This window comes from Neovison vison, chromosome 3 (genome assembly GCF_020171115.1).
Source record: "Neovison vison isolate M4711 chromosome 3, ASM_NN_V1, whole genome shotgun sequence".
In the NCBI taxonomy this organism is placed as follows: Eukaryota; Metazoa; Chordata; class Mammalia; order Carnivora; family Mustelidae; genus Neogale; species Neogale vison.
The window spans coordinates 12,828,703-12,854,887 of NC_058093.1; the positions used below are offsets into that span (position 1 = coordinate 12,828,703).

The 26,185-nt window shown below is 44.4% G+C and overlaps 1 protein-coding gene across 1 annotated transcript in view; it reads left to right on the plus strand.

Annotated features, from left to right (window-relative positions):
• LOC122903471 (aldehyde oxidase 2) overlaps nt 1-20,666 on the plus strand; it is a 73,444-nt gene extending 52,778 nt beyond the window's left edge. Inside the window, exons 28-34 of the mRNA XM_044244346.1 lie at nt 1,506-1,580; nt 2,313-2,365; nt 3,523-3,637; nt 7,719-7,784; nt 7,892-8,080; nt 10,854-11,021; nt 20,588-20,666. Of these exons, the coding sequence (XP_044100281.1) occupies nt 1,506-1,580; nt 2,313-2,365; nt 3,523-3,637; nt 7,719-7,784; nt 7,892-8,080; nt 10,854-11,021; nt 20,588-20,641 (720 nt within the window). The 3' untranslated portion in view covers nt 20,642-20,666. The remainder of the gene's footprint in view (nt 1-1,505; nt 1,581-2,312; nt 2,366-3,522; nt 3,638-7,718; nt 7,785-7,891; nt 8,081-10,853; nt 11,022-20,587) is intronic.
• The last annotated feature ends 5,519 nt before the right edge of the window (nt 20,667-26,185 follow it).

The following is a 26,185-nucleotide window of genomic DNA, read 5'->3' on the forward strand; positions in this document are numbered from 1 at the left end:
CCTGGCGGCACAAGTCTCGGCCGCGTCCAAGTGCAGGGGGGGAGGGGTGCGCCATAGGCCCAGCTGCTGTGGAGCAGGGGGAGAATGCTGCTTGGTGAATAAGCAGTCTCTGTCCCTGGGACACACAGAGAGAAGAAATCTGGGCGCCGAGTATTGCCGAGCTGGGCAGGTTTCCTCTGACACAAGCAAGGACCGGCAGGCAGAACCCCGGCCCCTTAGGTGTGGTTCCGCTCAAGTGTCTACATCAGTGCGGTCTACCACAGCGCTCATGCTAATCCTCTGTACTTATTTTCCAACTGATATTTCTTCTGCCAAATTTTCACTTTTTCGAATAGACTATGATTCCAGTATTCCTTAATTCAGAGACCCGATGGCGTATACTTTTGAAGTCATGTCATGTTTCTGTTATAAACCTTTTCCATTGGGACATTGTGGAGAGCATATTCTCCGAACCTTGCACTTACGCTACCAAAAGGGACCATTTTCAAATCCATCTGATCTCCACAGGCACACTTGTTAGGGGCTAAAATCCAGAGGTTCTTTCACTCAGAACAAACGTGGAGGAAACTTCTTGAGACCCAGTTTTGGGTAAGATCAAGCTCAAGATAGGAATAGCTCAGTGTGTATGGGGGCTGTCAACCCAAACTAAGCATTAACCCATCTTCTGGAGTTTTATGTTTCTGTGTTAAGGATCAGAAACTTTGCAGATCTAGACTATTTTAAAGACAAATTTAGTTATCTTCTCACTTCACATCCAAAACCAAGACCTTCCTTACAGTGGTTTGGGGACGGATGGATAAACAGATGGAAGAATGGGCAGACAGTGGAATAATATCTCAGACCCACAGGTATATTGCTATGTTATTGTTGCAGACCGGAAAGCACAAATTAGAATGGAGATAAGATGTTTTGGGACACCTGGGTGGCCCAGTCAGTTAAGTATGAGCCTTTGGCTTGGGTCATGATCCCAGGGTCCTGGGATCGAGTCTGCATTGGGCTCCTTGCTCAGCAGGGAGCCTGCTTCTCCCCCTGCTTGCTACTCCCCCTGCTGTGTTCTCTCCCTCTCTCTCTAACAAATGAATAAATAAAACCTTTTTAAAAAATAAATTAAATTAAAATACTATAGCTTAAAGAAAAGATCTTTTGTTCCTTTGATTTTAATGGCTGGAAAATACAAAAGAAGGTATAAGTCAAAAATGTAGAAAAACAGAAGGAATTTAAAGCACAACTAGAAAGGGGACCTGAAAGTAGAAATTCAGCTGAGCCTGCATTTTTGTAGGAAGTGAACCAGGGAGGTTTAAAAAAAACCAAACCAACCATGCAGTAACTGATACTCTCCTCAAGGTCAGGGACTGTGTCTTCACTGTCTCTGTGTTCCCAGTGCATCCATATCAAGCACTTCGTAAACATTCACCAACCTGATCAGTTATCAATTACTATTCTTCCACACAAATCCCAACCACGGGGTCCTTTCTAATGAGGCTTCCCTTCTTTACTCCCTCAAGGATGCTTGTCAGATCCTTCTGAAACGCCTTGAGCCCATCATTAAGAAAAATCCAGAAGGTACATGGGAAGACTGGGTAAGTGTTCCACTCTGTTCGTCACGACACATGAGAAAACAGTCCCAAGCAGGCCCGAGAGGATCACAGCAGCCTCCACAGTTTTTTTCTGGGAGGGACTTCTGCGTAAGGGCTGGATCGTGAAAGCCTGACACGGCTACTCCATGCTGTATACCAGGTACGTGTAAGAAAGCACACAGGGAGCAGCATCACTGAGAGGAGGAACGGAAGCATATGAAGAACACCCAGAAAGCCTTACCACTCTGCTTAAATAAGAAGAGGAAACGACTTAGCCTTCCTAAGCACCCCCACATACACAGTTGTTTTAAACGGGGAGGAGGAAAACCAAAAGGCCTTATTGTTATTAAACATGTCTCAAAGGAAATGACTCATCTAATCCAACTTTACAACATCCTTTCTTATCTCATTAGAACAGTTCTCTCACACTCAAACTCTCATCGAGAGTTCTAACATTTAGAAACGAAGCCCCCCAACACCTTGCGAGCTCAGCCCCTCTGTCATGGATGTGCAGCAGGAACCTATTGTACTTGTTTAATTCGGACAGCTCAACCCAAGCAGAAGGAAGCTGTTAGTGTACCAGCTGAGGGAAAAAACATTACAGTGAGTTCTATTACCGGTAACAAAGCACCAGCAACAATTACCAGATGTCAATTTTGATATAGGGAATATTTTCATTTTCACCTCTCAGATGATGTACCTATTTTGTTCTGACTAAATATGCCCGTTCTGCAGATAGAAGCTGCTTTTGAACAAAGAATCAGTCTTTCGGCCACTGGATACTTCAGGTAAAAATTACAATAATATTTGAACGGAGCTGATAAAATATAAGGTGACCCAATTGCTCTGGGGCTTAGCTCCCTTATTTGTAAAACAGATTTTTATTATGTGGTCAGTGAGGTCCCTTATAAGCCTAAGATCATATGATTTTATGTAAGCCTTTTAACTATGTCCAAAGAAATGTTAAATAATAAAAATACCCTTATTGCGTAAAAAAAAAATTTAATACAACTTAGAACATCCGATCATCATTTACTATTCATTGTTGAGTAGTAGAAAATACCGTCCCTAGAAACAACTTCCAACTCGGTTTTACAAATCTCCCTCCCTTTACCCTAAAACCTCTCTGTTTTGAGGCTCCTCTCTGGGCAGGAAGAGACTCACAGGATGGTCACCAGTCATCATTTGCTCAATTTCGGTCTGTGGGAGGCCCTCAGTCAATTCGTGCCTGTTGAATGAAGCACAAAGAGGGGAGCTGGCTGTCACGTTCAGGAAGTGAATGACATGAGTTTTATAACCTAGTGAAACAAATCCGCAAACTAAACACACACGTGCACAGGGAGAGAGAGAAAGAAAATAGTAAAGCAGCTTTTTCATGAAGAAAGAAGAAAAGAAGAAGGTGACAGCCCAGCCCGGTGCCCTGAACTTAAGGAGCTCCAAATCTCTGAGTTCAGTTACCAAGAAGAGAGCAAATCAGCCCTTTAGCCTGGTACATGTTCCATTGTACATGAAGGCATTGAATTACATGCCCTTTTTTTAACCATCCCTGAATCATCACCGATTCCCCAGTTAGCACAGCCTAGGGGGTCCCTTTGGGAATGTTGATAGAATCAGCTGAGGTCCTCAATCCACAGGACTAAAGCTCAAACCCTAAACCAGGGATACAGACACACTGGGAGGTCCGGACCAAAACAGTCTGTCGGAGTCTCTCTCTTTTTGGCATCCTAACTGTAGCACAAGAGTATCTTCTTTAAGTGGAGGCACATGAAAGTGCTGCTGTAATTAGCTAGGTTAGAAATACAGACGGCAGTTTAAAGGAGCTTAAAAAGCAGTTGAAATAAGTATCAATACAATAAAATACTATCATGGCTTTTAAAATGAGTCAACATTGTTTGGAACCCCACCACCACCACCACAAGTTGATGGGTTCTCTTTCTTCCATCAGGGGCTACAAGGCCTTCATGGACTGGGAGAAGGGAGAAGGAGACCCTTTTCCATACTATGTCTATGGAGCAGCCTGTTCCGAGGTTGAAATTGACTGCCTGACCGGAGCTCACAAGGTCAGCCAAAGATACCTTTCCTCTTGGCAAGTTAAAACAACAACCACAAAATTGTGCTATACGATAAATACTTGTAATTGAACAGTAAATTTTGTAATACTTGTACAACAAGAACAGGATTTTTTTTTTTTTTTCAGTTCCTTGGGAAGGTCTAGAGATCCAGCCTCACGCTGAATTTCCACTTAAAAAGGAAGGAATTGCTCTTCACAGTGGTTGGGGGTTGCCAGACGTAGAGGGTAGGGGCATAGATGAAAGGAGTAGACGGGGGTCAAAAGCTACAAACTTCCAGTTATAAAAGAATTAAGTCACGTAGACGTAAGGTGCAATGTGAAGACCACAGTTAATAATACTGTATTGCATATTTGAAAGTCGTTAAGCGAGTAGATCTTAAAACTCCTCATCACATGAAAAAAGAATGTTTAACCATGTGTGGTAATGGTAACTATGTTAACTAGACTACTGTGATAGTCATTTTGTAATACACACAAATATCAAATTGCTATGCTGTACACCTGAAACTAATATAAAGTCATGTCCATTATACCTCAACAAAAAAATTAATTTAAGTTAATTTAAAAAAATTTTTAAAGATGTAGTCAAAAAAGAATTGCTCATGATCGCCTAAAATGCATTGTTTATTATTCCATTTCAGGCAACAAAATTGCTTTCCAAAGTTTTTGCCAAAAAAAAAAAATCTGTTCCTAAAGTAAGGTCAAGTTATCTAATCCTAAAGGAATAGGTCATTTAGTAAATTGTCTTGAGTAAACATTTGAGAACACATAGCAATGTGATGTTTCTCCGAAGTCAGTTATCCCAAGGATATTACTGTCCCTAACAAAACAGATGGGGCAGGGGTGAAAAAATAATTTTTATGTTTACTACTTAATCAAGCACCCTGCTGGAGGCAGAGTCATATTTAATCAAAAGCTAACAACTTCCCCCCCAAAAATGCTGACTTCCACCATAAAAGGTCAACCATGTATATACCTCAGGTATCGTTCTTGGAATAGAGAGAATACAGAAAACTTAAATATAATATAGTGTACCCAGTAAGAGACTCTTAACCATAGGAAACAAATTGAGGGTTGCTGGAGGGGAGAGGGGAGGGGGAATGGGGTAACTGGTGATGGGCCTTAAGAAGGGCACTTGATGTAATGAGCCCTGGGTGTTAAATGCAACTGATGAATTATTGAACTCTACGTCTGAAACTAACAGTACACTATATGTTAACTAATTGAATTTAAATAAAATAAGTTATTTTTTAAAAAAAGAATATAGGGCCGCCTGGGTGGCTCAGTGGGTTAAAAGCCTCTGCCTTCGGCTCAGGTCATGATCTCAGGGTCCTGGGATCAAGCCCTGTATTGGGCTCTCTGCTCAGCAGAGACCCTGCTTCCCCCCACCTCTCTGCTTGCCTCTGCCTACTTGTGATCTCTGTCAAATAAAAAAATAAAATCTTAAAAAAAAAAAAAAATATAGAATAACCAAAGTATAGTAATTGTTAGGAAACTTACAGAATGGACCAATGACACATTTAAATTCCATATACAGATTATTCCAGCATCATCTTGAACCATTCTTAGCCGAAATTAGAAATGGTCAATTTGGGGCACCTGGGTGGCTCAGTCAGTTAAGCATCTGCTTTCAGCTTGGATCATGATCCCAGGGTCCTGGGATTGAGACCCACATCGGGTTCCTTGCTTGGTGGGGAGCCTACTTCTCTCTCTGCTTCTGCCTGCTTGTTCTCTCTCTCTCTCTCTCTCTCACAAATAAATAAAATCTTAAAAAAAAAAAAAAGAAATGGTCAATTTATGTAAAATAGGAAGGAATTTGCAAATACTAACTGGAAATTCTTATCAAAATGACTTCTATTGTCCCATTCTCAGAAAATCTGTCCATCACTTAAATTTTATATAAATAAGATAGAAAATAGAAAATACAGTAAATGAAGGGATGTCTGGAGAGCAGTTGCCCTCCATTCAACTTGAGTTCACTCTTAGGGTACATTCTCTCTCCATTTTCACTCTAGATCATTGTGAAGAAGTAACTCATGAAATTAGGATCATAGATTGTTCATATGATTATTTTAAAACTGTGTTTCCTAATGTTTTTCACATCATGGCACACATAGATAATGATAATATTGGCACAGCACTATTTTTCAAGCAAGGAACTCGTGTTTGCTGGTGACCAGCCTGAGGATCCTGTCCCAGACTCGCAGAAATCCAAGTGCCAGCGTCCTGACACACCTGTAACCCAGCCAGGGCTCCACACTCAGTGGAAAACTGTTTTTAAAGGTGTTTTTGTTTTTTTTTAAGATTTTTATTTATTTATTTGACAGAGAGAGATCACAAGTAGGCAGAGAGGCAGGCAGAGAGAGGGGGATGCAGGCTCCCCGCTGAGCAGAGAGCCCGATGTGGGGCTCGATCCCAGGACCCTGGGATCATGACCTGAGCTGAAGGCAGAGGCTTAACCCACTGAGCCACCCAGGTGCCCCAAGGTGTGTTTTTTTTGTTTTTTGTTAAGATTTTATTTATCTGACAGGGAGAGAGAGAGCATGAGCAGGAGAAGGGGCAGAAGGGGAGGGAGAAGCAGACTCCCCATGGAGCAGGGAACCTGACAGGTGGCTCGATCCCAGGACCCTGAGACATGCCTGAGCCGAAGGCAGACACTTAACCGACTAAGCCAGCCAGGCGCCCCTGGAAAGTGTTTTTAGGAATCAACTAATTTTCTGGTTCTCCACCCCATGGGTGGTGTTGCGAGATTTAGTACTAGCAAATAAAAATACAGGATGGCTGGTTAAATTTGAATTTCAGAGAAGCGACAAATAAATTTCCAGTATAAATATGTCGCTGCAGCATTGGGGACACACATACTGTATCTGACAAGTCTAGCTGAACTTGTCAGGGATTTGGTATAAATCCCTGAAGAAACCAATCCCATGGGGATCTGCCAGAATTTATGGTACCAGTAAAGTTAAAATCTGGCTGTCCCTGTGGCTTCCTTATTACTGGTTAAGGTTCAGCCATTGTGGTATCACTTTAGCCTGTGAAAGAGTTTATTCCTTGAAGAGGCAAATTTCTTTTAACTAAAGGGAGATCAGAGAAACTGAATGGCAGGCCTGTTCTGCTGGCTGAGCCGGAACGTGCGTCCGTCCCGTTAGTGCACAGTCATCTCTTCCCACTGCCCAACACCCTTAATGCAAAATATGTTTTCAAGATGGAAGTGAACTCAAGGCCCACTCTGAAATGTGTCTAACCTCCTGCCCTATCTGTTGAGAATAAATGAAGGATGGTCCCAATGCCATGGAAGGTTGTCTGAAAGGTCAACTTTTGAGTCAAAACAGAACTGCCGACCCAAAGGGCTTGATAGAAAGGAGAAGCCCCGCTGGTAAGCCCAAACAGAGAATGATGGTACTGTCAGAACAAGCCCAGGACGTGGGGGCGGAAGGAAATTCCAGCGATACACCGAGGTAGACCACTGGCACATAAGGGCTTTCTGTTTCTCCTTAACAACCAATCTGCCCGAGCCCTGTGCCAACGTATAAGCGCCAAGTTAGTGTGATGTTTCTCAGGGAAGGAAGGAGATTAACATAGTCAAAGGCAGTCTCAACATTCCCCTCCTGTGTTCCAAGATCTTTCATAACTCCAATTTCATACATGCCACTATGGCTACACGGTTTCTTCTGCAAAATGGCAATAATAGCGCCTCCAACAAATCATCGCGAGGACTCCGGGATCTCGTGAAATGCAGCAGAACAACAAATCCAGGTTTAGAATCAGGTGAGCAACCAGGATCAGCTCTTCACTAAGCGACACTCAAAGGCACTCAGATACCATGGACTTTGGAATCACTTAAAAGAAGTTAGAACCATGATTACGTAAGATCTTCTGGGGTCATGGCCGGTCCCTGCACTAACATGGAAGGGCTTGGCAGATTTCGTCCCCCTTCTTAAACTGAGGAGGTTCAGGGAGGGGTGATTAGCCAGCAGGAGTTCTGGAGTAAGTGGAGACCTTTAAATAAACCTAAAGATCATCTTTTTAATTTAAGTTTTTAATGGTGAGATCATTCTCATTTTTGGCAGAAAATCAGAGCGGACATCGTCATGGATGTGTGTTGCAGCCTAAACCCTGCCATTGACATTGGGCAGGTAGGTGCCGGCGAGGATGGACGCCACTTCCTGGAAGTCATTCTGGGGTGGCCAAGTACTTCTAAAAGGCATACAGAATCATGGAGCTCGACGTTTTCTCCTTTCAGGTTGAGGGTTCCTTTATTCAGGGAATGGGCCTTTATACCACTGAAGAACTAAAATATTCCCCAGAAGGTGTTCTGTACTCTCGAGGCCCAGATGAATACAAAATTCCAGCCATCGCTGACATCCCGGAGGAGTTCAATGTCTCTCTGTTGCCATCATCACAAAGCCCGCCAACCATCTATTCCTCCAAGGTAAGCACCCAAACACCTGCTGCTGTGCGGTGTGATCATCGAGCAGCATGTAAATGAAAGCAGGTGGACAAAAATAATCATAATCATGGTCATAATCATGCCAACCTGTATCAGGAGCAAATGACAAGAGACTATTAGAATTTGGAGAAGAGTTACCCAGGGATGAGTGATCTCTGCCCAATGGCCATCCTTGGCCAAGGGCTTTATGTGTTAGTATCCTCTTTCACTGGAAATGCTAAAATTCAGTGAAAAGTTCTGATCTGACAGAATAATAGTTTCACTTAAGAGCCTTACGGCTGAAATAGTAAATGAGATTGAAGGCGTCACACTCCTGAAATCTTGGGAAGCTGCGGCAGCACGGGAAGCATCCTGGACCAAGGCCTCAGTGGACCTGGGTTCCTACCCTCGCCTCGCCAGCTCCCTGTGATCGCAGATGAAACGCTCACCTCTTGGGGGCTCAGGGCTCTCGTCCATCCCCAGAAATGGATCCAGAACACTGGTTCTCCACTGGGCCACAGGGGACATTTGGCAGTGCCTGGGGATATACGTGGTTGTCACACTGGGGTTGTGGAGTGAGGAGATGCACCTACTCTGGGTAGAGAGGCCAGGGACGCTGCTAAATAAAGAGCCTTCAGTGCACAAGAAAGCCCCCAGCAAAGGCTTCTCTGGCCCAGAATGTTGGTGGTGTCAGGAAGCAAAGACACAAACCGTTAGTAATTGCTAGCGTAGTGGAGTTGCGAACGAAAATAAAGGTCAGCGTTTACTGGCACTGCTGCGTGGAGATTATGAGAAAGACACTCTCGGTAGAAACTTCCTTTAGGTTTGAGATGTATTGCTAAAACTTCCTTTCAAGACTTCCAGGTGGCTTCTTACTAGGGGTGACGAACTGATGTATGAGAAAATGAGTTCACCTATATCTGCTGGAATGTTCTCCTTTCCGAACTGGAGCGCACTGTCAGCCCAGAAACTTTCTCTGGGCGTGCAGTGGTGGTGGGAGGTGGAGAGATGGGGGGGGGGGGGCGGGGTTGCAAATTTGAAAGGAAGGAAAATCAGCATCCCCTTTGGATTCTCATTAGGCTGGAAATCACTCAAAGAGCAGCTTTCAGGCCACCAAGAACAGTAGGACGGGGAACCCGTGGGTCCTGTGGCTGTGGCCAGCCACTCATAGGCAGAGCCTGAGGAAAATCATGGGTTTACAGGTGCCCCATGGAGTGTACTATGTAATAATAACAGGGACCTACCGAGTACCAGGCACTATGCTAGGTGCTTTTGCACTTCCTGAACTTTACAACACCCTGTAACGCAAATATCATTGCCCAAATTTCACCGATAGAGGGACAGAGGCTCTGAGAGATAATCCCACCCAGAGAAATAGAGGAAGTAAGGGCCAGGAGGCGAACTTCATGTCTCTAGCTCAGGGTTGCAAATTGGGGGCCCACTGGCTGAATGTAGGCTTCAGATGTGCTTTCTGTGACCCACACAGTGTTTTGTTTGTTTGTTTGTTTGTTTGTTCTTTTTAAAGATTTTATTTTATTTATTTGACAGAGAGAGATCACAAGTAGGCAGAGAGGCAGGCAGAGAGAGAGAGAGAGAGGGAAGCAGGCTCCCCGCTGAGAAGAGAGCCCGACGCGGGACTCGATCCCAGGACCCTGAGATCATGACCTGAGCCGAAGGCAGCGGCTTAACCCACTGAGCCACCCAGGCGCCCTCACACAGTGTTTTTTTTTTAATCAGAGAATTGTAGGGGCACCCGGATGGCTCAGTTGGTTAAGTGGCCAACTCTTGATTTCAGCTCGGGTCATGATCTCAGGGCCCTGGGATCAAGCCCCACATTGGGCTCCGTGTTCAACAGCAAGTCTGCTTGAGATTCTCTCTCCCTCTCCTCGCTCTCTCTCTCAAATATATAAGTCTTAAAAATCAGAGAACTGTACATTAAAATAAGATTATCTAAATTCTCTTGAAAAATTGGATGATCTGGTAATTTTGGTTATATTCTTAGAAGACATCAATTGCTAGAACTGAAGAACAGGGGCCCCTTTAGACAGGACATGGCGATATCTCTATTCCCCATAATTCCCACTTTTCCTTGCTGTCTTTCAACTGCCCACATCATTCACTTAAATTACCTGACTGTTCCCTGCATGTGATAGGTCCGCACACCATCATCTGGTGCCCAAGTCTGTACTCTTCTTCTAGAGCATCCTACCTCCCCGGTGCTGCAGTCCTAACGAGGCATTTTTCTTTCACTCCTGAAGTTGGCCGTTGAATGTGCTTCTCTAAACAGGATAACACACAGGGCACCCAGGAGGCTCAGTCAGTCAAGCATCTATCTTCAGCTCAGGTCATGATCCAGGGTCCTGGGATCGAGTTCCGCATCGGGCTCTCTGCTCTTCAGGGAGCCTGCTCCTCTCTCTGTCCACCCCCAACTCTCTCTCTCTAATGAGTAAATAGATAAAATCTTAAAAAATAAATAAATAAATAAACAATAGGATACCCCCCCACACACACACACATGCACGCACCTACCTTTCCTATAGAACAAAGATTTAAAGACAACATTACAGATCTAGGAAGTTCAGGACGTACTGGGATTTTTATGAGTACTCAAGCTTCATTCAGTCGATATGTCAGTGAACAAATTATTGAGAATTACTGTGAACAAGACACTGTGCTAGACATCAGGGATACAATGATGGAAAAAGACCTGGGTCCTGAAATATAGTAGCTTGTAATCTAGCCTAGAAGATTCTACAACAAACGTGCTCTCTTCCAGGGCTTGGGGGAGTCCGGAATGTTCCTGGGCTCATCTGTGTTCTTCGCCATCACTGATGCGGTGGCCGCAGCCCACAGGGAAAGGGGCATAGCCGAGGACTTCACAGTGAGGAGCCCAGCGACACCAGAATGGGTTCGAATGGCCTGTGCGGATCGGTTCACAGAGATGGTACGGAATTATTGATTGCTTTCCTAAAAGGTGACTTTTCTGTCGTGAATTTCTTGGGCCTCTAAGGTAAATTCATAACCCAATCTGATCAAATTACATGCTCCAATTATAAAATAAAAGCTAATCAGAGTACAAGAGGGTAAAGATAAATCAGACAATACCTTTTTTAGGTGGAGCAATTTTAAATTTTTAAAAAGCATTTCCACATCTGGTATGTGTTTGGTTGTCTCGGCAGCACTGAGGCGGGGTGATGTATCACGCTTCAAAAACTAGTAGCTGAATAGGAAGCAACTGGATAATGTCACGGAGCCGTTGTAAATGTTTCCTCCTCTGTCCTGCCTAATCTATCCTACTCTTCAAGAAAAGCAAACACAGAAACTACCCATGTCTCGCGTGGCTACGTCTGATAATGTATTGTCCACGTGCCCTTTACAAACACAGAGGACACCTTTCCTAGAGAAATGACAGGATCTTTTTACGAGCTGCTGCCTGTGGACCCTGCCTGCCAGCCCAGGAGAGGGAGGACGGGGCCGTCACAGCGACCTGTGCCCGCACGCAGCCATCCCAACCCCCGACTGGTGCAAACACGTCCCCTCGGCGCGGTGGCTGAGCCCACCTGTGCCCATTTGCTCGTAGATCCTAACGTAACTAATAACGCTAGTTACACTGACTGAGCACTGCCCCAAGTATTTTACACAGATTATCTCATCAGTCATCTCCCTAACTCTATCAGGTAACTGGTACTTTTTTCTTCATTTTACTATTGAGGAAACTTTGTCCAAAGTCAAGATTCGAACCCAGACCGTCTAGCCCCAGTACAGTACGTTGCCTCTTAGAGAGAAAAGAATTGATTCTGTACCTCTTGAAAGAAATTTGTGTGTTCAGATCTATAGTGAAAAAAGCCTCAATACTACTTAACTAACCTCTTCAAAGCATCCAGCCGTAGAGCAGAAGAGCAATGTGACCCAGGATTTGGGAATGATGCTTAAAACGAAGTGTCATCGCGACACATTTCCTTCCCTGACACGACCCGGTCCTCTTCCATCTCCAAATCTGACTCCACATTTCTTGCACTCCAGTCATACCCAGCGGCCCATCTTTCCCACCAAGTGTCCCGGCAACAGCCGTGCCCCCGAGGCGGCCCCTCACCTGACTGCCCCGGAGGGTTACCACCGCCTGCCTCGGCTCAGTCCCGCTCAACTGGCCACAGTCGGAACCAGCCTCCCCCCATGGCAGGGAGCCCTTCCCTGGGCTCACCCGAGCCTCGAGGGCCCGGTCCGCCCCCTCCCAACAGCGGTGGTCACACGGTAACTGCGGAATCGCTTGATTTCTACCCCAAAGCGCGAGCACTCCTGACCTTTCAAAAAATGTTCTCAGTCAGCTTTTGTGGTAACAAATACCCCTTCCCCAAATGGGGCAGATTAACAAAACTAAAAACACACAGCAGCAGGTTCTAATCTCCCTTTCTTGCCTACGTTTAACTTCGTCAGTCTTCAAACAGCCTGGCTCCCAGAAAACGAATTCCTTCGTTTCCAGGCTTTTGGGCCATTTTTAATAGTTGGGTTATCTGGCAAAGTCAGTCTGTCACACGCAATGGTAAAAAGTGGATCACTTGGATTCCAATTGCCCAATTTCTCCCAAGTCTGTTGGTTTTTTGATAAGTCGAATTTAATATGTCTTTGTGGATATAACTCACCTAATATTTGGTATACCCATCCACTAATTATGTACACCGATTATTTTTTAAAGATTTTATTTATTTGGGAGCAAGGGAGTGGAAGCAACTCTTGAGAAAGCACAAGCAAAAGACCATGAGCCAAGGGCTGGGGGCAGAAGGAGGGGGAGAAGCAGACTCCCCACTGAGCAAGGACCCTGATGCGGGGCTCAATCCCGGGACGCTGGGATCATGACCTGAGCTGGAGGCAGACACCTAACCGACTGAACCACCCAGCCTTCACATTTTCTAAAACACATCTAAATAGCACCTCATGTTATAATCTGGATTTGATATTATAAACCTCATTTTAGTTACATGTATTATTTTATATCTTCATAAAAGTAACATACATCCATTATAGGAAAGTAAGAAATATGTCGCAAAGAATAAGATGAAAATTAAAATCAGCCACAATCCCACTAATCAGAAATAATCATAAAAATTTTGGTATTCAGGGACACCTGGGTGGCTCAGTTGGTTAAGCATCTGCCTTCTGCTCAGGTCCTGAGCCCCACATTGGGCTCTCTGCTCAGCTGGGAGACTGCTTCTCCCCCTGCCTCTGCCTGCCATTCCCCCTGCTGATGCTCTCGCTCGCTCTCTGACAAATAAACAAATATAACCTTTTTAAAAAATTGGTGTGTGTGTGTATATATATATATATATATATATTCATACACACTTGAAATCTTCTTTTAAGTCGTAATTATTTATACGTAACATTTACCTTATTTAGTACTCATTTTCCAAAATTGAGATACCCCTGCCATAAACGGTTAAAAACATCTGGACAGTATAATTGCGAGTGACTTCATGATAAGAGCAAAGCTTCTTCAAATTCTTGGCAACACTTCAGGGATTCAAGAGTTTCTCTGTTCTGACCTCCAAACACATAACAGCAAAGGGAAAACCAGAAGCCAAGTCTTGAGTGGGGCCAGCCTTGAGTGGGTCCTCCCAAGGGAAGCAGAGAGGAGGAAGTCCTGACTCTTGGTTTTAACAAAGAGAACAAAAAACACACAAAATACAGATTCTGTTACTTCCTGTCACAGGACAGGGCAATACTCCTCCATCCGTATTATTTTTATGGTTTATGCCACAAAGCAGGTGGCAGACCTTGTTCAGGGGGCTGGGAATTCCGAAGTGAGTGAAACAGAGAGCAGGCTCTCCCTTTGTGGTGCGTCCTTTCTGGGGACCATAAGTACCTTCCCATCTCTCTAGTGTGGGTGGAAGCAGGCTCTTTGCTGGCCTTCCCATTCCTAATGCAGCCAGAAAGTCATGGTGTGACAAATATGACCATGTCACTCTAGCACGTATACAAGGTGAAATGTTCCCGTTGCTCCTCAGATAAAGATAGAACTTTTCAACTTGCCAAATCTGTAACCCTGCAACATCCAGCCTGACCAGCCTCACCCTCTTCTCCAGCTCTGCGTGGTTCCCTCCCCTGCCTTCCCTCCTCACGCCTGCCGCCTTCTGTCTGTTCCTCCTGTCAAGGGCAGGGGCCTCCACCAAGCTCTGACTTTGGCTTGGCTAGTCCCTACTCACCTTTCATATTTTTAATCAAATTCAAGAAATCAATTTAATACTTTTTGCATATTTTGAGGTACTGGGAGTGTACTGGTGAACCAGGCTCACAGATACTGGCTCTCGAGTTGTTTACAGTGTAGCAGGGCAGAAAGACAAATAATTATCAGGAATTATACGTGCTAAGCTGACTGTGGGTTATGCCTGTACATCAATAGAACAAAACTTTTCTAACTTTGCCTTAACCTTTTCTTAGAGTCAAAGCCCCAGCTTTGGTCATTCATGCGATCATTCGTTCATTTTTCCGCGCACTGGACACTGCTGGGGAGTAAGAGAAACAGTGAGCCAGTCAACCCCTGCCCCCATGGGGCTTGCACACTACTGGGGAAACCAGACAGGAAACAACAGACTCACAACATAATCTCAAGGGGTGATAAATACTGTGAAGCAAAATAGGAAAATCGGGGGCTCGAATGGGATGGAGAGATTATTTTTTATTATTTTTATGGTTTATTAGAGAAATTTTCTCTAGGGCATTGCCATTTGAGCTGAGGCCGGAATGAAGTGAGGGAACAAGCATAAAGCTCGTAATGGTATGGTTAGAGAATAGTTAATATAAAGGCCCTGTGGCAGTTTCATTGGCTTCCAAGAGGCACAGGACCAAGAAGCCCTCAAAAACGGCCTTACCTTGTACGTCTCTGATATTGGTAGAAAAAAGCTTGTGACTAAGAGGCTGCAGTTGTTGTTCTTCCCGGCATAAAGGTAGGAGATAAAAACGTGGGGGGGGCCTGGGTGGCTCAGACAGTTAAGCACCCGACTCTTGATTTCAGCTCAGCTCACAATTTCAGGGTGGTGAGTTCAAGCCCTGCATCAGGCTCTGTGCTGACTGTGAAGCCTGCTTAAGATTCTCCCTCTCCCTCTCTCTCTCTAAAATAATTAATTAATTAATAAAAACTAAAATTTATGGCTTACTTATCTTCACATCAGGAGGGTAAAACCTGAATAACCCTTATTCCGGCTTCCCTGGCCATCAGCCTCTATCACAACCCGGGGCTATATCTACGGTTCTTTAGAAATTACAATTTGTTCACACAGCAGGCCTCCGAAAGTTCCCATAGCCTGGCTCCTCACACGGACCGTCTCTTTAAAGCATCTTAGAACAAATCTGAGCCTCTAACAGATTTACATATAATCAAACTACAACATGGTAGTTTTTTTTAAAGATTTTATTTATTTATTTGACGGACAGAGATCACAAGTAGGCAGAGAGGCAGGCAGAGAGAGAGGAGGAAGCAGGCTCCCTGCTGAGCAGAGAGCCCGATGCGGGGCTCGATCCCAGGACCCTGGGATCATGACCCAAGCTGAAGGCAGAGACTTTAAGCCACTGAGCCACCCAGTGCCCCATACAACATGGTATTTTAATAGAAATACAGTCAACTCTTGAACAACACGGGTTTGAACTGTGCAGGTCCACTTATACCCAGATTTATTACAGTACGGCACTGTAAATGTATTTCTCTTCCTTAAGAGTTTCTTTATAACCTCTTCTCATCTCTTACTTAATAATAAGAATACAGTATAGAATACGCATGTGTTAATCAGCTCTGTTATCAGTAACATCGTTCATTTCAGTCAACAGTAGGCTATTAGTACTTAAGTTTCGGGGGAATCAAAATTATAAGTGGATTTTCACCTTCACAGGTTGTCATCACCCCAGCCCCCACGTTGTTCAAGGGTCGACTGTATAAAATGATTCACCCCGGCATATAACACTGTACTAGGCAAAAAAACAAAAACAAAAACAAGCTTTTTTTAAGAAACAGATATTAACACTCCTAGTATATTGGCCTTTGAATTCTGTTGTCAAAACACAATTTGTTCCAACATATAAGAAGTCAAGAGGTTCAGAAGTTCTGTGTACCAGAGCGTGAACACAGGAAAGTCTAAAATAGCCTCTTTTAATAACCTCCTTATAACCATAAGATAAATAACAGCTGGGCTATATCTATTTCTTAAACAAAAATGATGGCCAAACCCTCAGTACTTTTCCTTTGGAATTAAATAAAATAACACAAGTAAAAATATTGTGTAAATATAAGTCACTCTGTAAATATTAGGTGCAGTTTCCACCAAACACCCATAACTATTCATGAATTTCTTCAAAATATGCCCCTCCCAAAGGGCTTGAGAAGAGTTTCCACATTAAATCAAGTTGACCTGTTAAACTGAAAAAAATCTACCCTTAAACACTAGCAGCCTCATTTTCACAGATAAGTAGTTTTAAGTTTCAACGAAAAGCAGGCCAAAAAAAAAAAAAATCTTCAATTTGAGCAATCATTTACTATATCAAAGATGTTTACATCTGTGGCTCTGCTTATCTTGATCGGAGTTGTTGATTGTTGTTTTTATCCACGGCCTGTTCCCCGGCGCTCAGCAGCTGCTCAGAACGGGTCGCTGGTGGCAGGTTCTGCTCTGCAGCCTCCCTCAGCCAGGCACAGCCAGAAACACTGTCCCATATATTCCCTTTTTGGAGACAGGAGAAAGAAAAATGTATTTCTTGGAAAATGTGTTTTGTAGAGTCATTTAAAATTCCACAAGGGGGAAAAAAAGGACATTTCTCTTAAAGATATACAGAAAATACCTAATTAATACTTTCAAGTTAGAACTTTTCCTTGGAAACAGTGATTTCATCCAAAAAAAACCCAAAATAAAACTTTGGGATTCAGAGACATGAAGAGCTCTACAGCTTTAACAATTAGAAAAACGCTGCCTTGAAGAATTTGGCAGTAGGATGAATACAAAAACCTTGTTATCACTAGCAGCGGGAAGTATTTATTAAAGCAGCCACAACACCGCGGCGCGTGGGGGCTGCCGCCCTGGGAAGCCAGGTAGAGCCAAGGAACAGATTCAGTGTCTGTGTCCTGGAAGCCACCGTCCGACACTCGGCTGACAAGCAAGTATCTAGGCGGGTTTCAGTCCCCCCCCATTCGGAAGGGGCAGCTTTATGGTGCTGACTCATAAGGAAGGCTTGCAACCACAACAGGTGGCTGCGGCGTGTGTTCGGCCGAGGCCGGGCTGCAGAGCAAGTTCACGGGAACCAGCGCCGAGGGCCGGGCCTGCCCTTCCTCTGTGCGGCGGGCGGGTGTGTGCTCCTGAAGGCCTTCACCGGCCCCCTCTGCAAACCCCAGTCCGGCCTCCTTCCGCCTGTTCCCTTCCCTCCGAGGCACTGGCACCTCCGCCCCCGTGCTTCTTTTTCCAAACTTCCTGCTGCTTTGGCATCCCAAGATGCCCAGACTGAGCGAGAGCAGGCAGCACTAAAAGCGCCACCTGCTTAGTCGGGCAAAGGGAGCCACTCCCGCCAGACGAAGGAGAGACACATGAGCATTTTCCGCGCTGTCAGCAGCCCGGTTTCCCGCACTGCCCTCGGCTGGTTTGTCCCCACACACTAGTCCTCAACCGCATACCCTGTGCTCTGCCTTACATTTCTCTGAGCAGAGGGAGAGGTCCTGCCCGTCCCACAAGATTGCGTTCTGCTCCTTTGTAGTGTTGGAGCCTCCCCCATCACATGTAGAAACACGCCTTCCGCATCCTGTTCTGCTGAAAGCTCAGCCACACGCACTTGGCACGGCCTTCAAAGCAGCCCAGACACACCTCGGCCCCGTGCGCCCCGGGAGCTGGAGCACAGACACAGCCGCAGGCTCAGGAGCGGGCTCGTGGTGGAGGCTCCCAGGGGGCCTTGCTCCAAGCACTGTCTGCCGTTCTGTTCCCGTGAGGTGCACACACACACACACACACACACACACGTGCTCACGTGCACACACTCTCAGACGGGCATGTGCCCTCATGTTCTTCATCTCATTCTCCTCCTCCCTGCCTCTCTGTTACCGAATGTGCATTTTTGTAGCTAAAAGCTCTCCTACCTGGTGTCAGGAAGTTGCCTCCTCCAGCTGCCAGAAGCAGAGAAAGAAGAGAGGCAGGCACAGAGCTGAAAGGGAACAGGGCAAGGCTGGATGCAGAGAGGGAAGCAAGCAGTGAACAGCGTGAAACGGGCAAGAGGCAGTGGCTGAACTAGTGGCCAGGAGCTGCAGTGCACGCTCCGGGGCTCAGACACAGGCCCTAGAGTCAGGAGGCTGTGCCCGGGAGCCCTAGCTCTGCCTTTAGGGATTTACATGATTTCTCCCATTGTCCTGTTTCCTTATCTATGAAAGGAGGGGAGAGGTATGCGGAGCGAATAACTCTAATTACTTGACAATGTTGTAGTCAAGAGTGATTAAGATAACGCATGAAAAACACTTCACAGTTGTCACACATAATGGTCAAGGCACACTGACCACGAGGACGGTGATGGTGATGATAACGAAGATGACTGAGTCAGAAGTACCCATGACCACCTTCAGATTTAATGTGAGACAGACTCACAGAACTCAGAAAAGCTGGTATACTCACGGTTGTGGTTTATTGCAGTGAAAAGCTACAGGCTGACATCAGCGAAGGAAAACGGAACATAGGGCAGGGTCCAGGGCAGACAAGGCACCCACTTCCAGTTGTCCTCTCCCAGGGCAGTCACACAGATAACACCTAAATCTCCCAGCAATGATGGGTGAGAAGGTATACAAGGCATTGCTGACCAAAGAAACTTACCTGAGCCTTTGATTCCAGAACTTTTATTAGAGATCAGTCAAGTACACACCAGTTATCTGCATCTGACCCTAGTTACTCAGTGTCCAGACCTTCCAGAGGTCAAATGATACCACATGACTCAAGGGCTGAGGTAAACAAAGACATCTTACCAGTTGGCATTTTAAGGCCTTTGGTGTTACCTCCCGGGAGCTGGTCTGGGGCTAAAGCTTTTTTTGAAGTGTGCCAGTTTGGGACAAGCCAGCCTGCTGACTTAGTGCTTTACTGCACCATGATGATGGTAAAAAGTCCTGCATTGATGGCAACTCCCCATTGCCACTAGACCTTGAGACCAATGAGATCGGGCCAGATATAGCTCAGAAGCAGAGAGTTCATGAAAAGCAGAATTGATCTTGACAGTCATAGCGAATATTGCCTTCATTAAGAAGTAGATGATGGCACCAGGGAAAGAAGATAAAGGGAAGATCTCCAAAAGCGAATGGAGAGCAGCTTGAGTCCCAGAGGTGGGGCCTCGGAGACCCCCTCTCCCAAAGAAGTTAAGTCCTCACTCCAAGAGCTAGGGAGGGGTGAGACTCAAGAAGGCCAGGAATGACTGTGTTCCGAAGCTGAGGGGCACCCTGGGGGCCTAGGTCTGGTGAAAAGAATTGGAAGCCGGTTTTGGAAAAGAGTAAAAATTCCATTCCCTTTAGCAGAGGAGCTGACCTGAATCTACCTCAGACTACACTGAGGAGCTTTGTCCCGGTCTTGCCCAGCCCGGGTGCACCAGGCTGATTGTAGACGAGATAGCCAAGCAACTCCCCAGCCGGTGAGGTAGAGAATTCGGGAAGGCCCTTTGAGAAAGGCAAACCTAGCCTCCATTTACATTTCAATACATACTAAAAGCAAACAGAGCAGAATTTGTAAAGATAAGAAGTTAAAAGTTGTGTTTTGCTTGTTTTGGTTCTTTGTCTTTTTGTATTTCTGTGCAAGAACTATCAGGAGAAAAGCTTTTTGGAATCTTCATAACTTTCCATTACTTATGGGAAGTTTGTTTTTGTTTTGTTTTGAGCACTTTTGTAACTAAAAGCCAACTCTCTAAACAAAAATGGGGGGGGGATGGGAGGTGCGGGGGTTGAGGGGGTGGATACCCACTCTTTGCCAGACGTAAGAGGGGGAATTCCAAGCAGAGGACTCAGGAATTAAGGAGCCCAAGGAAGAAGGATAAACAACTTAAATTCTTGGGGCTTGTAGCCCAGGATAATAAATGAGCCCCGGGGGTTAATTAGCAAAGGCGCTGATCCACACAAATCATACCTGTGCTAAAGGTGTAGACAAGGCTGTTCTCAGATCACTGCAGAAGAGACCAAGTCTGTAGGCTCCCATGCAAACAACTCTCACCGAACCACTCTCCCCTTCCCACAATCCTCCCCCAAACATTTCCTAAGATACATCATTCTCAGGGGCGCCTGGGTGGTTCAGTCGTTAAGCATCTGCCTTCAGCTCAGGTCATAATCTCGGGGTCCCACATTGGGCTCCATGCTCAGCAGGGAGCCTGCTTCCCCCTCCCTCTCTCTGCCTGCCTCTCTGTCGAATAAATAAATAAAATCTTTTTAAAAAGTTTTTTTTCAAAAGCTACAGATTCAAGATAGTTTTTTCTGATGAGCTATTGCAATGGCATTATGACATTAAGAATTTGATTTACTTTCTTTCTTAGATCCCAAGAGATGACCCGAAGACATTTAAACCTTGGTCCATCCCTATAGCATAACATTGCTGTCATTTCTTAAAAGGTAAGAATATTAAGCTGAAAGATAAATTACTCAGAAAGAAAAAACATCAGCCGGTTGACTAGCTTTCAAACTGTATTCTAAGGACATTTAGGATTGCACAGATGTATAAATCGAGTTTCTTTTTTTTAAGATTCTTTATTCATTTGAGAGAGAGAGAGAAGGAGCAAGGGGAGGGGCAGAGGAAGAGGGAGAGGCAGGCTCCCTGATGAGCAGGGCCCCTTGCCACCCAGAACCCCAGGAGCATGACCTGAGCCCAAGGCAGACTTTTAACTCACTGAGCCACCCAAGAGTCCCTCTAGTTTCATTTTTAAATCTTACCCAACATTTTGGGGCGCCTGGGTGGCTCAGTGGTTAAGCCGCTGCCTTCGGCTCAGGTCATGATCTCAGGGTCCTGGGATTGAGTCCCGCATCAGGCTCTCTGCTCAGCAGGGAGCCTGCTTCCTCCTCTCTCTCTGCCTGCCTCTCTGCCTGCTTGTGCTCTCTCTGTCAAATAAATAAATAAAATCTTTAAAAAAAAAAAAAAAATCTTACCCAACATTTTAACACTAAACATGCATGGCTCTGGATGCCGATAAGGAAAGTCAGGGTATCTTACACAAAAAAAAACAGCAATTTCTCTTTTCATTTTCTTCTCTTTTTATTTTTATTTATTTTTTTTTAAAGATTTTATTTATTTATTTGACAGAGAGAAATCACAAGTAGATGGAGAGGCAGGCAGAGAGAGAGAAGGAAGCAGGCTCCCCGCTGAGCAGAGAGCCCGATGCGGGACTCGATCCCAGGACCCCGAGATCATGACCCGAGCCGAAGGCAGTGGCCCAACCCACTGAGCCACCCAGGCGCCCCTCTTCTCTTTTTAAAAGATGTTTATTTTTAGGTAATCTCTACACCCAGCATGGGGCTTGAACTCACAACTCATGTTGTGACAAGAGTCACATGTTCCATGGACTAAACCAGCCAGCTGTCCCAGTTTTTCTTTTCATCTTAAAATAAAATATAAAATGAGGAAGCTGTGGATTAAGATATTTTCAAAATCCTATTCCCTGATTCTTTTGAGAATTACTTATATCTTGAGTGCAAAACATCAAATTAAAATCGATTGCTTCCCACATTTATAATTAATTAGTGCCATTTAAAAGAGGTATCTCGTTGTATTCGTTGAGCTCAACTGCTACAATTTTGTAGTGCAGCTTAACATAAAACCCGGACCACTGAAGGCTTTGGAGCACGGCCACCAAAACAGTCTGGGAGATATATGCTGACAAAAAGAAAGATACTTTTATTGTTGGAAAAGTAAACCGTTTTTCTACACATTTACTGGGCAACATTTTCTAATGCCGAATATGAAAGCAGAATTGAGAACTACATCATAAATTCAGAGAAAAAAGTTTTTTCATTGAATTCTAATTTTCCAATTAAATGTCTAAAACAACCTATGCGTATTAACAGATATGTTTAATTCCATTTTGCTTTGTCACACAAGAACTTGCATTGATAGTTTTGCTAAATCAGACCAAACAACTGGTGAGACTTTTGTTTCTCTTTTCATAATAACAGCAAAAATCAAAATAGTCAACATTTAAAATTATATCTTAAATCATTACAAAATAATAATTAAATAACATGCACCCACGTATAGAGGGCAGAATACCTAGCTCCTAGCCCTTTAATTATTCTCTCTCTCCCTACCTCTGTTGTTCCAAATACTAAAATCTGGATATGATGGCAAATTCACTCTACTGCCTGTATAAAACAAGGTTTGTAAAGGGCACCGCATTGTGCCTGACACTAGTATTCAATCAAGAAAAGCTACACACACACACACACACACACACACACACACACTCAGATAGGCTAAGTGCCAAACTTTAACAAATTGGAGACCACCAGTGAATGAACTGGGTTGTCAAGTTTTTGTACAAACTTCAACATAAAGGCCATCCTCAGATCGCAAGAGAAACTTAAAAAAACAAAACTCAAAACCAAGCCCCCAAAATCTCTTTTGCTGCTTTACCACTTAAAGCTATTTGTTGTGTCCGAATGATACCCATGCTGTGCAATTAAAATAAAGATGTAGATATAAATTACATTCTGAGTCTTTAACTGTCATCCTTTACCTGCATTTTCAGATTTTTGCTTTCTTCAAAGTAGCATCATTGTTCTCACATATCTGCTTTATAAGCAAATGTTAAAACATTGACCTTCTTGAATTTATACCACACTAAAATTTTGTGTGTGTGTTCTGATAACATTTTAAACCTCTGCTGAAAATGTGTGAAAATCTCTGAGCTCTTCCAGCTTCTCATTTATTTTATAAATGAAAACATGGGAGCCAAGGAAGAATAAGAATGACCTAAATGTACTTATTCGTATCCATAAAGCTCCACCCATCCAATTTTACAACTATTCATTGTTTTCCTTATAAGCAAAAGTTGGGGTATTTGCACTCTTTTATAATTATTCTCTCTCTTTTTTTTCCCCAGGTGTTTCAATCTTCACAAGTGAAAAGGTGGTTTGTTAATCCCAACTGATATTCTTATACTGTTGCGGAAAAAAGACACAAATTTTAGAAACATTATTCAAGTCTGATTAGGTTAAAGATGAATCATTATTTATAAATCATTTACTTAGACTTTCTAGGCTAGAGGCCACCAGACCAACTCTGCAATAGCCACAGTAGCCAAGTTTAAGTTTGATTTGTTTCTGAGGATGTCATGTAAATATTGCTCTAAAAGCAAATTGTTTCTTTCTGTGTCCATCCAGTCTGACAGGACTAGTAACGCAAGTTACAGACCTAGAATGAAAGAGGCTTCTCAGTAAATAAATACATTATTACTTTTCCCAAGGATATGTTCGATTCAGTGGCCACAAATAGGAAGATCGCAAGAGTTCTGCAAGGTTTGGTTTTGTTCCTACTGTGGATTAGCTGTGTGTCTGTGCATGTGCATTTGACAGCAAAAGAGTGGTATTTTACTCATGTACGTCAGCTATTCAACTGGTTAACACTCTTTTGGAATTTGGAGAGAAAAGGCAACGTAAAAACGTTTTCAATATATTATCATAAAACCCTTTTTTTTTTTTGTCTATAAAAAACACCTGATCTAGGGGCGCCTCGGTGGCTCAGTGGGTTAAGCCACTGCCTTCGGCTCAGGTCATGATCTCAGGGTCCTGGGATCGAGTCCGGCATCGGGCTCTCTGCTCAGCAGGGAGCCTGCTTCCCTCTCTCTCTCTCTGCCTGCCTCTCCGTCTACTTGTGATTTCTCTCTGTCAAATAAATAAATAAAATCTTTAAAAAAAAAAAAACACCTGATCTAGTGTCAGTTTCAGAAATACTTCACTGCTCCGTTTCCCATATATTGAAGAGACTAACACAGAGCAAAAGAGTTCTAAATTGTATGTTGTAGTTTAAAACATCGGGGATGCACCCAGTTCCCTTAATCTGATTTTTGGAGGCCATCAGAGGAGGAGAAACCAGAATAAGAAGGAGGCCTTTTTTGGACCAGGAAGTCAGGAGGTAAACTGACATTCTGTCAGGCAGAATTTGCATGATAAGGTCACGGAGCCAACAGACTCAGTGACTCAGGAAGTGAATGAGGGAGGAGGGGCTGAGCTGAGAGCACTGGGTAAAGGGTGGGAAAGCCGAAAATCGGGCTGGCCCTATGGGAGCCTGTAGGTCCCTGGAGGCCGTGAGCACACCTGGTTGAAGCGACTGGGATCCGGCTGTGTGCAGGCCTGTCCGCTGACTTTGGAGGCCTCACTAGGCGGCAGGGGTCTAAGGGAAGAAGTGGGGACTGGAGCCCAAAGAGAAAGAAGACGACAACAGAAGCGTCACGGGCAGGACAAAAAAATTATGCAAGATTCTTGCACACATAAGGAGAAGAGCTTGGGAACTTAGTGGGAGTAGCCAGGGCCAAATCAGTTGAAAGTAACAAAAAAAAGTTTTAACTCTGAAAAATAGAATGCTTAACTGTGTAATCTAATGTGAATACAAGAAATTTATTTGGGGGCACCTGGGTGGCTCAGTCAGTTAACTGTCTGCCTTTGGCTCAGGTCATGATCCTGGGGTCCTGGGATCAAGCCCTACATGCGGCTCCTGCTCAGCGGGGAGCCTGCTTCTCTCTCTCCCTTTGCCCTGCGCGCTCTCTCTCTCTCTCTCTGTTAAATAAAATATTTTTTAAAAAATTTTTATCATCTGTATCATTTTAAACAGTGGTAAGTGTTATTCATATTTTGTAAAAATTTGGTCTGTTGGGGCTAAGGATGGTTAGTTACTAGGCACTTATTTTCTATTTGTCACAGTTGAGAACTCTAAAGCAGCAAAAATAGAAGGGTCTGTATGAAAATTTCTTGTGTGAGTTGGTACACAATCTGAATGGCATGGATATCAATCAAATACTTTTTCAAAAAGGCTCATTTGAAACCACATACTTGCAACCAGTTGTTTGGACTCGATTAAGCATATCCGTTAAAGGATAGTTACTAGATTCTTTGAATTAATAATACATTCACACAGTTCAAAAATATAAAAAGGCATATAGTGCAGGGACTTACTCTCATACCATCCCCATCCAGCCAATTCTCACACAAGCAAGAAATATAACCACTTTCTTTTTTTTTTTTTAATTTTTATTTATTTATTTATTTATTTGACAGAGAGAGATCACAAGCAGGCAGAGAGGCAGGCAGAGAGAGGAGGAAGCAGGCTCCCTGCTGAGCAGAGAGCCCGATGCGGGACTCGATCCCAGGACCCTGAGATCATGACCTGAGCCAAAGGCAGCAGCTTAACCCACTGAGCCACCCAGGCTCCCTATAACCACTTTCTTAAACAAAAGATTTATTTATTTATTTGAGAGAGTGAAAGAGAATCCCAGGCATGCCCCATGCTGAGTGCAGAGCCCTACAGGTGTGGGGCTCCATCCCACGACCCTGAGATCGCGACCTGGGCCGAAATCGAGAGTCGGGCGCTTAACCAACTGAGTCACCCAAGCGCCCAACCATTTTCTCTAGCTGCTTCTTTGTCCCCTTCAGGAATAGTTGGTCCCAGAAGGCCCAGCCACTCTGGTCAAGATTACAGTTACTCTCAGCTGGTCCCACACACAGATGGGACACGGTGACCAAACGTCGGGATGGTAGGGGAAGTCTACGGTCTCGGGACGAGCAGCTGGTTCCTGCTCCTGTTACACCTGCTGGACCCACTGAACGAGGTGCTGGTCCCCCCTCTCCGTCTAGACAATTCTATCCCCTTCCCCGTGTCAGCAGCACATCCAGTGCTTGTACCAGTGAGGAATATAACCCTTCATGCTTGCCATGGCTCTGAGGAGACTCCCGTTTTCCCTACGGGGCTTGGGCACACAGAAGGCATTTGTCCTCTTGCTTTCTGAACCCCCGGCTCTCTGAATGGGTGTCGTCTCGTGAAAGCAAAAGCAGCCTGCGCCCAGCTCCGCCCCCGGAATGGTGAAATTTAACATTTGATCTGTTTCATATACCTGGGTAGACAAATAGCAAAAAGATACGACTTCTGATTC